At 43.9% G+C, this 17,235-nt stretch overlaps 1 protein-coding gene across 1 annotated transcript; it reads right to left on the minus strand.

Annotated features, from left to right (window-relative positions):
- Positions 1-399: 399 nt before the first annotated feature.
- On the minus strand, positions 400-5,868 carry YEATS4 (YEATS domain containing 4). Its single transcript, XM_052774544.1, has 7 exons — positions 5,705-5,868; positions 5,462-5,581; positions 4,999-5,065; positions 4,805-4,899; positions 3,235-3,327; positions 3,070-3,157; positions 400-1,001 (listed from the first exon to the last, which is right to left on the minus strand). The coding sequence occupies exons 1-7, from the start codon at positions 5,753-5,755 to the stop codon at positions 832-834; spliced, it is 684 nt and encodes a 227-aa protein (XP_052630504.1). The 5' UTR covers positions 5,756-5,868; the 3' UTR covers positions 400-831.
- Between the last annotated feature and the right edge of the window lie 11,367 nt (positions 5,869-17,235).

Raw genomic sequence — 17,235 nt, forward strand, 5'->3', positions numbered from 1 at the left:
AGCCCATGGGAGGGACCGCACACTGGAGCAGGGGAAGAGGGTGAGGAGGAAAGAGCAGCAGAGACAACGTGCAATGAACTGACCACAGTACAGTAGAAGCATTAAACTTCTACAAAACAGGACCAGAATAATTTCCTACTTCTGAGCATAACTTGTATAACTGACGCATTTATATCTGTTAAAGCAGATGTGGGGCTCTTATCTGTAGATATACAAGTTATTTAAAATCCTTTTCTCAGGAAGTTTTTTCACTGTGCTGATTAACAGACAGACATGCAGATATCACTGTAACCAGACTTAAGCAACTTGCGTACCATTATATTTCAACCTCTGCCTTAAATCAGGGTATGCTATTTACAATTGTTCTTGAAGCCCACAACTGGACAGAGACAAAAAATATTAAAATTAAAAAAAGCATATTTTATTTTCAGCTTTAAAGATGCATGTCTAAACAATCAGTAGAAAAAACAAGTAAAAAAAGTAAACACCAGCATTTTGTAAAATCACATTGAACTAATACAAGACTTAATACAAAGTTTCCATATACCACTCAAATGCAGTTAAAAAAAAAAAAAAAAAAAAAAAAAAAGTAGTCTGGTCTCCAAGACCCCTTCTACTTGAAATAAATCGGTAAGTACCCACAGATTTTAACTATAAAACAAGGATACATTCTTTCTTTTTTCTTCCATTTATGAAGTCGATTGCCACATAGGTCAATCATTTGCAAGTGAAATGCACGTAGTCTCAGTTACAGAATTGAACACATAGAATTCCATGATTGAAGGAAGTCCTTCTGTTTTCAGTATAGGCTCTTTTTCAAGTCAACACTCGTCACATGTCTTTAGACTGATCATCTTCTTCAAGTTTCCTGATTTCATTCTTTAAACAGTTGATCGTTTCACGACTTGCTTTTAGTCTTTCTTTAAGCTCAGCAATTTCAAAACTAGTTTTCTTTTTGGCCGCCTCCAGCTTTTCCCTGGTTTTCACTTCAAGATCTGCAACTGTGGTGGTGATAAAGAAAAAATAAATATTGTAAGTAGCATGGAAATTTGTAATTACGCAATTTTTTTAAATTGCAACAGTAATCTGGATGGTGTGTGTCCTGAAAAAAAATCTATCACTGTTAGCCTTAGAGATTCAATGATTATAGTCAAAATGGTATCCAAATAAAAACCTGAAATTAAAAATAAAAGAAGAAAAACCAAGCTTGTTTTGTGGCCTCATTCAGCCTACCAGTTTTGTAGATGGAGTTACATAATTCACCAAATAATTTTCCAGAGATTTTAAAGATTAAGGCGGGGGGGGGGAACCTGACATGGCGACAGCAAATAAATGGGAGATTACAGAGAATTACAAATAATTTATGTGGTGCACAGTGACAGGACCAGAGGCCATGGGCACAAACTGAAACACGGGAGGTTCCCTCTGAACATTAGGAAACAGTTTTTCACCGTGAGGGCGACCGAGCACTGGCACAGGTTGCCAGAGAGGTTGTGGAGTCTCCATCCTCGGAGACATTCAAAAGCCGTCTGGACGTGGTCCTGGGCAGCCTGATCCTGGTGGCCCTGCTTGGGCAGGGGGTTGGACAAGACGACATCCAGAGGTCCCTCCCCGCCTCAACCATCCTGTGGTTCCTTTTCCGTGTACTGTAACCGCTTTCTACTCTCTGTCTCCCTGGAGTTTAATTCCATGTATCTAAAAGATGTAGTGGTGCTGCCTTTGCTTTTATAAGTATCTGACATTAGGACATCTCAATCTGGTTTATTGAGATGTCCTAATTTTTTTTAACTTGTTCATGCACAAGTTTTTGGACAAAGCTGGTAGAGCCAATAAATCTGTGGAGGCCATGGGTATATCTTCATATCCCATACACTACATAATCGTGGGCAGTGGCAAAAAAAAAAAAAAAAATCTTAATTTTTATCTGCTTCAGTAGCACATTTTAAGGAAAAATACACAAAAAACCCACTAAAAGTTTCTTTCTACTCTCAGGAGAAACATCCAGAAACTTTAAGCAAGAAAAGTTTAAATTTGGGCATGGCTTTTTTATGATGCAAATTATTAAACATTTTCTACACGTAAACTGTAACAACATGCAATATAACTAAAATCCACCTCAAGACTGGCTAAACTGAGGTAGAAAATACAAGTAGCTCACATGTCCGCACCCCCAAACAGATGTAAGGCAAATTGGAACCCTAACTTTGTAGAGCTGCAAACTCAAAACCACTCTCAGATCTAGGTATTCACCGTCTAAAAATACCTGACAGTTGTTGTCAGGGGAACACGCAGACAAGCCAAAGGCCAGCTGAGCTGGACTACGATGGCATTAGAGTTGGTAACTAAAGAGGTAGGATTTGGGCTCAATAAATACAACATTTGCTTTTTGAGAGTAGAAGAAAAGAGATGAAATCCAGAAGATCAGAAATCATCACTAAATGCATTACGTTTTACAAATCAGTGTATTTTAATGTCATTTCTTTCATTCCCTTAATATTCTGGTTTATATTTAAAAAGAGATTAGATAAAAAGGACGCAAAGAACATTAAGCTATACTGAAGAAGTATGTTATGAAATGACCTACAGCTAAAGACTGAGACAGAAGGGAAAAAGACAAGAAGAGCCTTCAGGCACAACTCTTTATCGCCAAAGGGTTGCTGCTTTGACTTAACAGTACTAACTCTTCTGTACTTCAGTGCTTAAAGTGTCATCTTTGCTTGCAGTTAACACCCCGATGAGCTGAACAGAACTGTACCACAGAGTAGCCTTAATTTATTCTCGGGTTTAACTCATTTCAAAGATGTTAAACAAGGTGTAGATCATGCCATCACTCTTCATACTGAGTAATTCATCATTATTTTTTTCAGCAGGCATACAGATCAGAAAATCTTAAAACATTTTCAAGTAAGTATTAATATCTTTGCAAAAGTTGAAGCTAATTTAATGCAAAAACACCACTTTTTAGCAGCATCCAAATCCATTGAACTGTTACAGCCCAGAAAAAAACACTAAAAGCAAAACTAACTATTGTTTATTTCTAAAATTAAAATATTTTAATTTTCAACTTACACTCTGTTTCATGCTTATAAGCACCTAGCGTTAGTTGACGAGATGTCGTTAACAGCTGCTGCATCATTGCAGTAGGATCTTGAAATATCTAACGAAGGAAAAAAATACATGCTATCACTAACACTCTTCAAAATAAAGTGAGGATTACATTAAAAATTTTCATACCATTTCGTCATAGAATTCAGAAACTACAGTTTTCTTGCCCAGGATGGCATTAGTATCGGACTGGAAAAGCTTCAGCAAGTGATACAAGGTTACCTATACAAAGACAGAATTTTATTAGCTTGACAACATTAGGGAAATACAAACCTTCTTCTAGGTATCGACAAGCAGTATTTGTTCTTACCAAACAATTGTACATGATTTAAAAATCTTTTAGGAATACACAAATAAACGTCTTATAACTTCAGCAGAATCACTTAACTTTAATGTTCAGTGTTAAACACACCAACTACCCAAAGGCTTCTTTGATACTTTAAGAACGTCTGGGCAAGTGCTTTAGGATTGGTGTATAAAAACTACTACAAAGACCTTCTCATAAACATTTCCAAACAGATGATTTAGTTCCAAGCTGACTTTGCCAATTAATCAGTTAGAAAGTGCTTTCTGTGATTTTATCATCCCTTTGTGTGAAAGAAAAACACCGGGGGGGGGGGGGGGGGGGGGCTGTGAGTCGCTTTTCACTGAAAGTTCTCTCTGGGGAGTTACTCTTGTGCTGCAAACGGCAGGAGCTAGAGAGGAATGGAAGCCCTCTGTCCAGCCCTGAGGAACCGCTGACCACTTGGACCACGACCTGGGAAGAGGACACACAGCCCACAGTTCCTCCCTGCCACGAACAGACCCGCGAACGGTGCTGGAAGAGCGCGATACCTTACTCCGGTTGGTACTTCCTGGAAAGGAAGAACACGACAGGCACCGAAACGGCCTCCCAAGAACAGCAGTACAGAAAAAACACCCAGCCAACTTTGCAACAGCTTGGTCAAGCCGTGAACGGAACTAACAGAAGTCAGGATGCTACTGACCACAGCAGCACAGGAAGCCCTTTTTTCTAGTCTAGTATCAATTTTCACATATTCGAGAAAAACGTAAAATTCAGTTTTCCCCTCATTTGGCAAAAAAATGGCTAAAGCAAAAGGACTGCTGTAGTTCATGCAACAGAAGGAACTTGGTTCTTCCAGAAAAAAACATCCCTTTCCCCTAAAATATGGTAATTGAGTTTCCTACCTAAACCTGGATAAACGAACCTGCAAGACATGTCTAAAACACAGGATGGGAAGAAATTCATTCCAGTGCTTTATAGAACTAGAGAAGGGTCTTAACCTGCTTTTCTTGGGAAAGAGACTAATGCTAGCATAATACCTTTGCTGCTTTTTGACTGATTTTGACCAAAGCTGACAGACCAAAAAAAAAAAAGACAATTAAAATATTCTACAACTAGGAAGCCACACAGAAGAGAAATCCTCAGCATGTGTTCAGCCCAGGTAAAGCGCAACACGTGCTCACGTATTAGTAAATATCCGAGAAGCCAAGTGCGGGAAAAGCCATTATGAACGCCCCAGCCAGCAGTAAAAGCACAGGAACAGGAAAACATGGCCAATCATTAAACACATTTCCTACAAGAACAAGCTTTATTACTGCCATGGCTGATGGGACTTATTTTGACCAGCAATACCCTACAGCACAGCTTTAGGCCACCATAATTAATTAAGCGTTGCTAAAAGTTCGATGTACTTACAGGTCTTTCATTCGGATCAATGAAGAATATCTTAATGATTATTTCAAATTCACCCCAGCCTGTTTCAGTGATTTCATACGGTGGTTTGGTAACAACTGCAGTAGAACACAGAGGTGTTAATACGGGCGATAAAGCCTCAGTGGAACTAATCAAAAAGCCCATTCTAGGAGCAAATGCCTGAATGCAAAACCCACCTCTTAAAGGATTACCGTAGCTTTCGTGCAACTTGAACTGAATTTTTTTCACGTAGGCAGACATATCCTAAAATAGAAACGTCGTTATTTCTGATTACTTACACAGCACACCAAACCACCGTTTATTCATCCGTCCTACGTGACTAGCGTTTCTTCTGACAGTGCTACCTTTAAAAACAGCAGGAAAGCAAGACGGTAAATAAAAAGAGCTGGCACCGGCGCAGGGGTCTGTCAGTATTTTGTCCCCACGAACGCTCGCCAGTTCTCCCCCGGCCTGCAAGATCACTCGGAAAAACCTCAGAGGAAAAGCGCCTTTCCCTCTCTTTCTCCTTTTCGGAGCCCCGCCAGCCCGTGCAGTTCCCCCCGCTTACACCCGAACACCCCTCCCTCAAATCCCGGCTTTTTTTTAACCCCCCCTCGGCCGCCTCGGGGGGGGGCGACCACCGGCGCGTGAAGGCCCCACCTCATTTCTGTAAGGCTTGACGTAAACCGTCCACTGGTGCGTGTGACCATCCTCTTCCCTTTTCTTCCCGAAATACCGCGCGACGTTCCCGTACACGATCGGCTTCACGATGGTAACGCCCTTAAAACCAAAAAACACCACACAAAACAGAAAGAAAACCCAAACCGTCACGTCTACGAAAGCCGCCCGGCTGGCTTGCCACCCGCAGCCCGAATCAAAGGCTCCCGCCCTCCGGCCCCGCACCTTCACCCTGCCCCCGGAGTCAGGCCCGAACTCAGCCATTCTCTTGAACATATTGCCCCGCACGGAGGCGGGGGGGGGCCGCCGCCGCCCGCAGCCGCAGCCGCGCCGCCCGCCCTCAGCTCCGGCGCCGCGGCCGCCAGGCCCGGCCCGGCCCCGCCGCAGCCCGGAGGGTAGGCCCCGCCCCCCGGCTTCCGGCCGCGCGCCGCCGGCAGGGCGGGAGCCGCCCTGACTGACTGACTGACTGACTGGAAAAAGGCGGGTAAAACCTTCTTAGCCTTCCAGCTGGGATTTGGTTTCCTCGCTGTTCTTATCCTCGCATATAGAAGTTGACTCTCATAACCAGAACTGCGCTGTCACCAACAGGGAAGAAAAGAAAAAAAAAAAAAAATCTGAAGAGACACTCCTGTCGCGCACTCCACAATTAGCATTTCTAAATACCAACGCAGAAACTTGTAGCTTTCCGTTGGTTGAGCAGAAATATTCACCGTTACCGCCTCCTTCCCCTGCCAGCCGCAGATGTACCAACCCGGCTGATCTGCCAGTTTTACTGCTGAGCAACAAATGGGGTACTTGAAGCCACGCTTTGAACTTCAGGGTGTCACAGGATGGTTGAGGTGGGAAGGGACCTCTGGAAGTCATCTGCTCCAACCCCCTGCCCAAGCAGGGCCACCAGGATGGGGCTGCCCAGGACCACGTCCAGACGGCTTTTGAATATCTCCCAAGGATGGAGAGAGACTCCACAGCCTCCCTGGGCAACCTGTGCCAGTGCTCGGTCACCCTCATGGTGAAAAAGTGTTTCCTCCCGTTCAGAGGGAACCTCCTGCATTTCAGGTTGTGCCCATGGCCTCACGACCTGTCAACCTGCAAAGCTGTGTAATCAGAGATTGCTTCACTCCTCTCCAGCTATGGCCATGCACAGGAATGAAGGCCTTTAAATCACAGCCTGCAGCATGACTGGGGGAAACACCTTGCCCGTTACAAAGGTGAACAAGCACAGCCACAGCAGGAATTTGACTCCTGTTTGAACCGATGCTGCAAATTCCTATGAAGTCTGTTGAAACAGCGATGCATGGCAGGAATTTTTGCAAGGTGCCCATAAAGCATGTTCTTAAGGGCGATGCCCTCCAATCAACCTGCCCGCACCTGCTTAAATTAAAAGGAAACAAAATCCCAAACCTCCTTTACCGCCCCCTCCCTCCATGCCAGCCCATCACCACCTTCTCCATGGCCCATGGCCTCGTACCCTTCTACCTCCAACTTGCAAACTGCACGGTCTTACCCTGCTGTTGCCCACAGCGCTGCAGTGGAAGGGAGTAGCCTTGCAGGTCTTGTCCTCTAGTCTGTCTGCTGATCCCTTCTTTGTTGGTATTTTGTGGGGAACGGCGTTCCCCTTGCTTCTTCACACGGCTGGACATCCCCCAGCCTCTGCCTGCAGCCAGGAGAGGGAGTGGGGGTCTCCCGCAGCTGGAGACGCTCGGAGGTGGGTCAGTGAGCACCGGTGGTGGGAAGCAGGGCTCCACATTCCCTCTCCAGGACCATTCCTCCCTGCTCTGAGCTGGGCTGGGAAGAGGTTTTCAGGACACCCCCCCAAGGCACCAGCAGGAATGCTCCAGCTGCTGGTGAGGGAAGGGGCTAGGAGGGACTGGCGGTGGCACATCTGCAGCGATACACTCCCGGAGAGCAACAACCCCTGGGGACACTTGTCACTGTAGTGGAAAAAGGCTCAAAGTACAGCAGCTGCAGAGGTGGCCATCAGCCACCTCACACCAACCACAGGTTGCCGTATTTCTGAGAAGAGGAACAGCACTTGGGGAGTTGTTTTAAACAATGGCATGTCTGTATAGATTTAGAGCTCCTGGGCTCTCTTTCTGTAGAAACAAACCCAGCTATTTATTCCTTGCTACTCCTATAACCACTTTTTAATGCAATTAGCTTTGCTATTGGGGAAAATGAAATACATCTCTATTCTCTCCCTTTTTTCTCTATTTAATGAAAAGTAAAATTTTCCTTTGTGAAAGGTTACCTCTAAGAAAGGTCCTGTCCTGCTCATCACAACTGCCCTAAGAGTTGCCAGGGGAGGAACTGAATGTCTGGGTAGCTATAGGCATTTTCAATAAAAATTCACAGTGTGAGAATGCAGGGCAAGCACACTGGCTGCAAATTTCACTGAAATAATGAGCATTTAAAGTAATTAGCAATACTAACGTTTCAAACATCACGTTAAAACTTCGGCATTCAACATCCCATTTGCGGCCCTCAGATCTGTTCTTTCAGGCTGTGGGGCAATTCTGGAAAACAATACTGCTTTGATTGTTTTAGGATATTCTTATTCCTCAGGAAGCTACAGTTTCTGAGGGGGATACAAAGGGAGGTTTTGTCTGGCTTCCAATGAAAGCTCAGAAAGCTGAAGCAAAATTATTCACCAGAGCATTGACTGAAAATTATAATATTTATGGGCAAATCTCCCCAAAATTATCTCCAACTACAGTCATCTGGGAACTAACCAATTTTCTAGGTCTTCTGTATAGTTGTTCCACTTTACGTTTTGAGCTGGGAAATAACACCCGCACATCCCAAAGGAAGTAAAACTTGAAAGCGTTACTGTTACTTTCAGTTCAGGTTGATTCTATAAACCTGAAACATGTTATTCAAGATATGCTTTTGTCACGGCTAAGTGACTGCATTCACAACCCACAGATGCCTCGAGGCACTCCTGCGGCTGGAGTCGAAGAGTATTTTCCAGCCTTAGTCTTCATGATGGGTGGAAGACACCCCTTTCTCCTTCATTTCTTTGGGGTGCAGGAAGCAAAGCAGAAGAGAAGAAACTGCCTTTATCGATTGTCACTCACCCAGTCAGTCTAACACTCTCCTACCATGAGAATACTAACTAGTAGTATCTTGGCTAGGAACACCTTTATTTTTTTAAAGGTTGCATTTAAAGAAGCCTAATAGTTTCTGGCTGTCTTTCAGACCTGGAGGCTATGAACCTTCATTTATTATTTATATGATACTATTATCATCCTTTATTTTGCAGGTGCGACAACTTCCCCTGTGCTGAGAAGATCGCTCCTCTTTTCCTCTGGTATTGAAAACATTCCTGAGTGCACGGAAGAGAGAAAACAGCGAAGGCAATTCTACGTTCACACACACAGAAACATTCACAAGAAGCATCATCATTAAAGGACGATCTGGAGCTACTGGATAAGTTCCCCACTACATGTTCCCTTCTAATCTGGCAGTTCTGACTCCAAATCCTAGAGAAATAAAGATCTAATGAGCCACACGTAAGTACCTGGGAGGCAACAGTCAGATCAGTAGCAAAAGCTTGATGATGTACAGAAAATAAGCAGCTTTGCTCCAGCTTGGCCATGTTCTTTGGATGGGCTGATGCCCTCCTAGGTGACATTAATGAAGGGGCAGGACAGTAACGAAACATCACTGCCCGTGCTACCGATCCACAGAGAGCACCCCTCATTTTGAGTGTGCAGATGCAAGTGCAATCACTGCTCGGATGGCAGAGCACCTACAGCAACAAGTGTTACTCCACCATCTCTTATTTTATCATTTCACTATAGTAAAGCAGCAGGAAATGCCGTGACAATTCTGCATGCCATTCATGGGAAAGGTTAACTGACTTATTTTACAAGTGAAGTGCTGTGGAGTGGCTTTGGCAAACTGCTTAGGGTGTGCCTATACAAATCCCGCAACACTGTTCGCTGCAGCTTTGTTATTTCTTAGTTCTGTTGAGCTAGATAACCGCTTCATCTGCCTCTCACTTGATGTCAGCCTGCCCCAAACGTTCCTGTTCGGTTTGTGATGGACAGCTGAACAGTTTGCCAAGATTATAAAAAAAAAAAGTATGATACTTTAAACAAGCTTTGTGAAGGACAAAGATGTGCTGGAAACACCAGCAAAATTGATTAGAGTGTCTATGGGTTATTTCAAAGTAACTACATAGCAGGAGCAATAAAATGCAAATTCAGTGACAAGGATGCTCCTCTCTAGTGTTTAAGGAATGACTCCAAAGAATAAGACGGACTGGCAGGAACAGCGAGAGGCATGAGGATTTCAGCCAGACAGCTTTCACTGCCAAATTGTGGCAACTCCAGTTCCAGTGGTATCAACAGAATGGGAAGAAAAGAGATCGAAGAATTAAATGGCCACTAAAGACAAGATGAAAATAGGCTAGTATTTGTTAAAAATACAAATTTAGAATTAATAGAGGACAACAAGGAACAGGAACAACTGAATGATCTAGAAAATGGCATAGCAGGAGCAGGACAGGATTTAGGAGCACCAAAAACTTCTCTATTGGAAATATCTGACAAGACTACGTACCCCAGCTGATGACAGGATCCCCAGGAGGCTGCAGCAGGGAAGGTAATTGCAGTCAATGGACTAAAAGCTAATGCCACCATACAAGCCCTGTTAAGACCCCATCTGGAAAAGTGTGTGTGTTTCTGTTAAAGGAATATATATTCTCTCCTGTTATAGGAAAAATTAACTGAAAGGCAAATATGCAAGAACGGGGCAAGTGGGTGTAATACAGTCTGTCTGTCCTGGTTTCAGCTGGGACAGAGTTAATTGTCTTCCCAGTAGCTGGTACAGTGCTATGTTTTGAGTTCGGTATGAGAAGAACTTTGATAACACACTGATGTTTTCAGTTGTCGCTAAGTAATATTTAGTCTAAAGTCAAGGATTTTTCAGCTTCTCAAGCCCAGTCACCGAGAAAGCTGGGGGGGGGGGGGGGGGGGGCACAGGAGGTTTGGGGGACACACAGCCAGGGCAGCTGACCCAAAGTGGCCAACGGGGTATTCCATACCATTTGATGTCATGCCCAGTATATAAACTGGGGGGAGTGGGGGCAGGGGGATCGCCACGCAGGGACTAACTGGGCGTCGATCAGCGGATGGTGAGCAATTGCATTGTGCATCATTTGCACATTCCAATCCTTTTATTATTACTGTTGTCATTTTATTAGTGTTATCATTATTAGTTTCTTCTTTTCCATTCTATTAAACCGTTCTTATCTCAACCCACGAGTTTCGCTTCTGTTCCCGATTTTCTCCACCATCCCACTGGGGGGGGGGGGGGGGGGGAGTGAGTGAGCGGCTGCGTGGGGCTTAGTTGCTGGCTGGGGTTAAACCACGACACTGTCCTAAAGAAGGCAAGAGCCTCCTTAAACAAATTCACCAAAATAAAGGCAGAGGAAGTATTAACTAGTTGTTGTTAATGCCTTAAGGGGTTAAGTACAATGGGAAGGGAAATAACTAGAGAGGGAACAGTATCGGCACAAGATCAAATTAATATAATCTAGCCAAGAAGAACTTCAGGTAGTAATTTACATCCTATCAGGTTGTAAGATAAATCTCAGAAGGGGTTATAAGACACAGTTGGCTGCGCCAGGATGGGACTGAACTTCATGTCCTAGGTGGTATTTTCCAGTCCGTATTGCTACTTTGCTTTCTCCTGTGGCCTTGCAATGATGTATGCAAAGCTAAAAGACACCCACCCCACTCCCAGCCCCTTTTACCTTTACTTTGCCGTGTTGGGCATGACTTGTCATAGAGAAGACTGCTATGGGAGAATGAAAAAATAACTTCAATTTTTTTTAAAACCTCATACAAAGATTTGATCACCAAGAGAATACTTAATGGGTTCACTATCTGAATATTCACAGGCTTGAACACTGTTACCAGCATGGAAGCACATTTAAAAAAAGAAAGAAAGAAAAGTGGCAGAACTAGAGAAACTGGCACTGGATGTGTGCTCTATGCCTACTGAAATAAAGGAAATCACCTCAAATGGAGCAGTCTTCAAAGCAGTCACTTTCAGAGTCACAAGTAGGTTGTGGCACAGGGCCAGCTATGGCAGAAAACCTTTCTAGGTACAAGTGGAATGAAAAAAATCTGTGTAACAAAATGACATGGGAAGGACTGGAAATGGATGGGATTGTTTGAACTAGACTGTGTTACCCAGGTTCCTGTCTATAGCAAAGGGCTGGTAGGGCCCTGAAGCACACAGGTGCTGAACCTGCTTCTACCAACCTATTTTGGGGCTGCTGCACCTGATCTGCCACCACGACGTAACTGCCGAGCCCAGCCTCTGCCCAAGCGTGCAGTTTAGCTGAAGCTTTACCATACACCACTGTTATAAAAGAAGTGAGCCATGCACAGGCAAGCTGGCTGCTCCTCACAGGGCCGAGTCCTTCACCTGCCAGCCGCCTTTACATTTCACAGCTCCTTCAGATGGCACATGGATACTGGCATAGCTGATAAATAAAGAGCAACTTCCAACCCTCAGCAAAATTACCAGATGCCTCAGCATCCTTACCCAGGTTAGCTCAATCCGAGATTTAATTCCAGAACTGTGGTTTTAAATTTGCCAATTTTTTCAAGTTAAAAAGAGGTGGGAACATTTTTATTCTTTGTAAGGGTATTACATACAATCTCACAGGACTCGACTTTGCAGAAGTGTCATGTAAGACTTTCCTCAAACTTCTTCCAGTCCTAGAAAGGACAAACCTGAGTGGGGGAAGAGGCCGCCTGCTCCAAGGATCAGGCACAGCTGGAGGCAGCGCAAACCTGGCTCCAGCAATGAATGCTATACCACCACCTCTCTTGCTAGCCCTGATGGTTTTAACAGATTATTAATTTAATTTGGTGGTAACGCTTTTTTGGTTTTGGCAACTTGCCAGTTTTCTAAATAAAGACTTGAATTTTCAGAAACCTTCCCTTCTGCTTCAGTAATGCACCCAAGCCCCTCAGTTAAAAATCTGAGCTAGTTATTGCTGTAATTATAACCAAAAAAATGCTGAAGGAGGTTATAACGTAGAGGTTAAGAGTTTTTCTAAATTCATTTTGAGTAAAAGGCATAAAATTACTTTTTTAACATTATAAATAACTGAATGGAACAGTCAAGGGATAACTTAAAATTAGGAGGGCACAGTAGGGATCCCACATGACAGAAAAAAAAGTTATTTTTCTGAAGTATTATACTGTTACCACTGTGAAAGAAACACTGAGAAAATTTTTCTGGACTCCAGCTGAGATGGAAGCCAGCCAGCAGATAGCTTTAATCATCATGGAGAATTTATACTTACACAGAGAAGCTCAAAATACAGCTTTGCTTGTAGAGAAAAAGGCTAATCACTCTCATCTGTTTTTACAGCTGCTAATAAAACTTTGGCCTTCTCTGACCCTTTTCATTCAAAGTACTTTATGTATTAACAAAAGAACCCACCACACAATTTAGATACGATTTCCAACAGTTTCTTCTGCAGGGCTCTGTTGCCCGTTCTACACCGTTCACCATTTTAGTTACCCTTATGCTACAGGTCTTTGAGAAAATGGGGGCTGTGGACATACATCTTGCAAAGATTCCAGGCTGAATGATTTAGGAAAGTGAGAACTGCAGTTTTGATTACATATAGGCTCCAATTAACTTTTTGAGGTGGGAGCCCAAGTCCCTTACAGCTTGACCCATGAATGAGGATTCTGTTTGGGATGAATGGTCACTGTTTTCATCCCCTCCCACCAGTGCGGAGCTGTAACACATCCAGTCAGAGCCACAGATTTTTGCAGTGAAGCACAGCCTGCAGTCTGTAAAAGGTGGTGAGGGTACCTGCCTGTCTGTCAAAAAGAAGGAGATGTCTAAATAGGGAAAGGGGATACCAGCGAGCTCTAGAAACCAGTTTTAAGCATCAGTTTAACCATTCTGAAATACAGTAACTCTGTGAAGCTCCCTGGTCCTTCAGAGGCAAATGCTGCCTGTTCCACATGGGAACCCACCCATCTTCTGCTGGGTTTGGGAGATGCCTTCAACGACAGCCAACATTTTCTCTGCCTGTGTGGACCATATCTTCCACTGTTTTCAGCGTCAAAGAAAGGCTTCTGAGCATTAAAGTATTTCTTTCACTCTGAGTGTATTATATAGGAAAACATGCACAGGAATTTAAAGAGCAGCACACTTAAAAGGCATTCAAGATAATATGCAGAAAATAAGGCAAGAAACACGGGCTTTTTCATGAGGCGTCAAGGCAAGGACAAAAAAACCCCAATACAGCTTGTTATTTTGTGGGAAAAGGGGAAGCAGCAACTGCCATCTTCTTAAATTTAGGGCAGTTGCAAATTATCACATCTAGTTCTGCTGACAAAGCTCAGAATTCATAAGGAGGTGGGTATGTGGGATAAATGACCAATGTGTGGATATCACCATAATTAGACAAAGAAGGGTCGCAGACATCAGAATTCATGAGATGATGAATGAAGCGGAGAGGTTTTTTTCATGCCGCTAGATGGCACGAGGAGACCCTTTTCCACCACTTGTACACATGTGCACCATTTTGAACGTATCCTTCCTTGTGTGTGTGACAGAACACCTAGGGGCCAAATTTCACCATTAATGTACAGGATAAGAAGAGAAAATCTACTCAATGAGTGCCAGTGCTGAGTAGATTAAAGTGTTTTGGAAAAAATGTTCAGCAAATTTTTAAATTTATTTATTTATTTTTTAAAAACCACCTGTTTACACTGGGTGATCTCTGTAAAATTGGCAAACACTGTTTGAGAAGCAATTAACTCTATTTCCCACTTACACAAAGGCCACAAGGTATACAAGACTTACAGCTGCTGCAGTCTGATGGGAAGCAGAGTGCTAACAATTTTCTGCAAGTCATTCAGAAGAGATGGATAAACAGATAATTAAAAGGGATAGCAATCTTCTACCCACAGCAAAAAGACCTGTATTTGTACAAATAAAAATGGTCTGCAATTGTTTTTCACACCGTCTCTCCAGGAGCAGAAAAAGAACAGAGTAAGAAAGGTAGAAAACTTTTGATCAGCTCCTTGAATACCACATACTTTGTGTCTCAGCACTAAGAGCACGAACTGACCAGCATTTCACCTTTTTCTGTATTACTATGCATTATGTTACATGAATAACAGAGTTTCTTCTCTGGCTCACTTCCAGCTCAAACTTAACCAGCAAAGATCTGCCCAGCACAAAAACCCTTAACCTGTTTCATTTAGCACCAGCCCTTCTCCCTCCCTCAGCCCAGGGACAGCACCGCACCGCTCAGCTTGCAACATCCTTGAAAACAAACGTGCTGCCCTGCCGTACCTGCCACTCCATCAAACTGCTTCTGCACCTTTCACAAACCCCTCCTTTCATCTCCAGCCTAAGAAAGGAAATATATTCCCACCTCACTCTCTTTTTGGCCTGTTGCCTCTCTAAAGGCTCTTGTACATCTCCCAACAAGTTACTTCTCTTGGATGGGGAGCAGGCTTATCATCTCCCCGCTTGCAGCCATTTACTCACATTTTTCAGAAGCAATCACTTCCCTATCTTCGAAGAGGTAAAATAAAAATGCAATGTGACTGATACATTTTCTTCCTCTTGCAGTCCAAGTTAATCTGTCCATCTCTTACAAGACAAACTGTCCTGAGCAGCAGTGGTCTCACCTTCATCAGACATGAATGAGCATCAACTCTTTAAAATTAAATTCTTCACTGTGTTTGGAGTGATCTCTGTTGTTAGCCAAGATGCATTCAGAAAATCAAGTAGTGTCGTGCTTTAACTACTTCAGGATACGCCAAACCCACTGTCAGAGGCATTGAGTGTGCAGACTACATGCCTCTAACAGCTATGCTACTGGGTGGTTATCTTTGGGAAAATGCAGAGGTTAACCTGGCAAACATCCTTTCTCAGTTGACTGTTTCCAAGTGTGATGCTACAGGCCTTCAAGAGGACTCGGGTAATTCCCAAAGCAAAACAGAGGTTCTGGCCCCATAATTATTAAATCAGTGTTTCCTTGCCTGGCATGTCATGATTTGTTATAGTCTAGCATTTCAGGTAAGCTGGGCATAAAGACACTCAGGTGCCTACATCTGATTTTCCTGTAGCAATGTTTCTAAAAAAAGGTATCTTTGTGAGCATAAGATACACATATACCTCTGCCTTCCTCTCAGCCTGCACTGGACAAACTTACCTTCCACGGCTTCATACAGACTTTGCCTTGCTGATTCTGGCATTTGATTTGCTTTCTGCTCCTCCTCTCTCTTGCAACTTACCATCTCCCCTGGACCAGCTGCAATATTAGGAAACGGTTTGAAAGACAAACCAGGGGAGAATAAAAAGGTAGAGAACAGCGTTAATACTCTGAACCTGAGCACTTCTTCCCACCCCAAACGTAACAGGGGTCAAAAAGGACGCTCCCAACTGCTTACTCAATGTCTGCTTCCCAGCAGGTGCTTAGATGTCTTTCATTTCCATAGAGACAAATTTTAAGAACTAAAGCCTCTCCCCAATCAGGAACACTCCTCTAATGACAGGAAATGAAGCAAGGCGAGGGCTTTGCCAGAGGAGAAAGTTCAGCAGTGCCTTCAGGGAGGCTGGGTCAGAACGGGTGCAACAGCAGAAGGGAAGACTTTCTCTTTGCGTAAAGACATCCTGGGGACGTCGCAGTCCCCCTGCCTGGGCTGTGAAACCCACAGCAGAATATCTGCACAAGAACTCGGGAGCTACCTCACAGCAAGTTCCTGCAGCCCAGAAATCTCCCTGCAATTGCAGCTGGTGCAAGAACACACGGCTCACAGAAGTGACTATTTCAGGCTCCCCTGCTAAACCCCACAAAAGCCTTCCACCTCCCTCTCCTCCCCAAAACCTGCCAGTCAATATTAAGGGCCACACAGGGATGTTACTCAGCCAAGCACAGCTGTGCTCAGGAACGGGTTTAATCCTGATGTGGGTCATTTTGGGTTTTGGATAAGGATAAGGTAGATGGGAGGCCAGTCAGCCTGCAGCAAGAGGTGGCAGAGAGGAGGCTTCTGCACCAGTTTACACATTGCTAGGCACTGGAGGGAGGAATAAGCAAGGATAATAATCTTCTGCTGAAGCCTGGATTCCAGCAAGATCTCTCCCCTCCAGCTCACCTCAAGCTCTGGCCTTCCCATCTGCAGCAGCTACAGAGAAGGCACTGAAAAAGGTTGGAGGCAAGGTTCTTGCAAGTAGAATTGCGCAAGAAACAGTTTTCCTAATAAGTGTTATCAAATTATTTCCTTGACTCCAACTCAAGGGACGGTATTTTCCCCAGAGAGCTTATGTGGAAGGAAAAAACCCCGTACTCAGAGTGCTTACCTTCCTCATTCTTCTGATACCGTTTCAAATCATACCTCGGTGATCTGGCATCCTGGTTAGTTGGCCTACACTCAAACACTTAGACAATGAATTCATCCATGTACTACTGAATCCTCGCTGTGTTTATCTTAGAGTATACATCCTATGTTTTCGGGGACAGGATGCTCTACAATTCTCTCCCATTCAGCAATGGGAACTGCTGAACACCCTAAACTGGAGGAAAATTGCAACAGGATACTTTAAGAATCAAGAGTTAGCAATGATTTTCCCCTGTGCTCTCCACCCAGAAGGAAGCCTGGAGTCCCCCGAACCCCACCAGCCACAGCCCAACACTCCTTCCACCTCTGTCCAAACCTTCACTTGGTCAATGAAGCCAGGCTACAACAAACACATCG

The sequence above is a fragment of the Harpia harpyja genome, chromosome 23 (assembly GCF_026419915.1).
Source record: "Harpia harpyja isolate bHarHar1 chromosome 23, bHarHar1 primary haplotype, whole genome shotgun sequence".
Classification (NCBI taxonomy): domain Eukaryota; kingdom Metazoa; phylum Chordata; class Aves; order Accipitriformes; family Accipitridae; genus Harpia; species Harpia harpyja.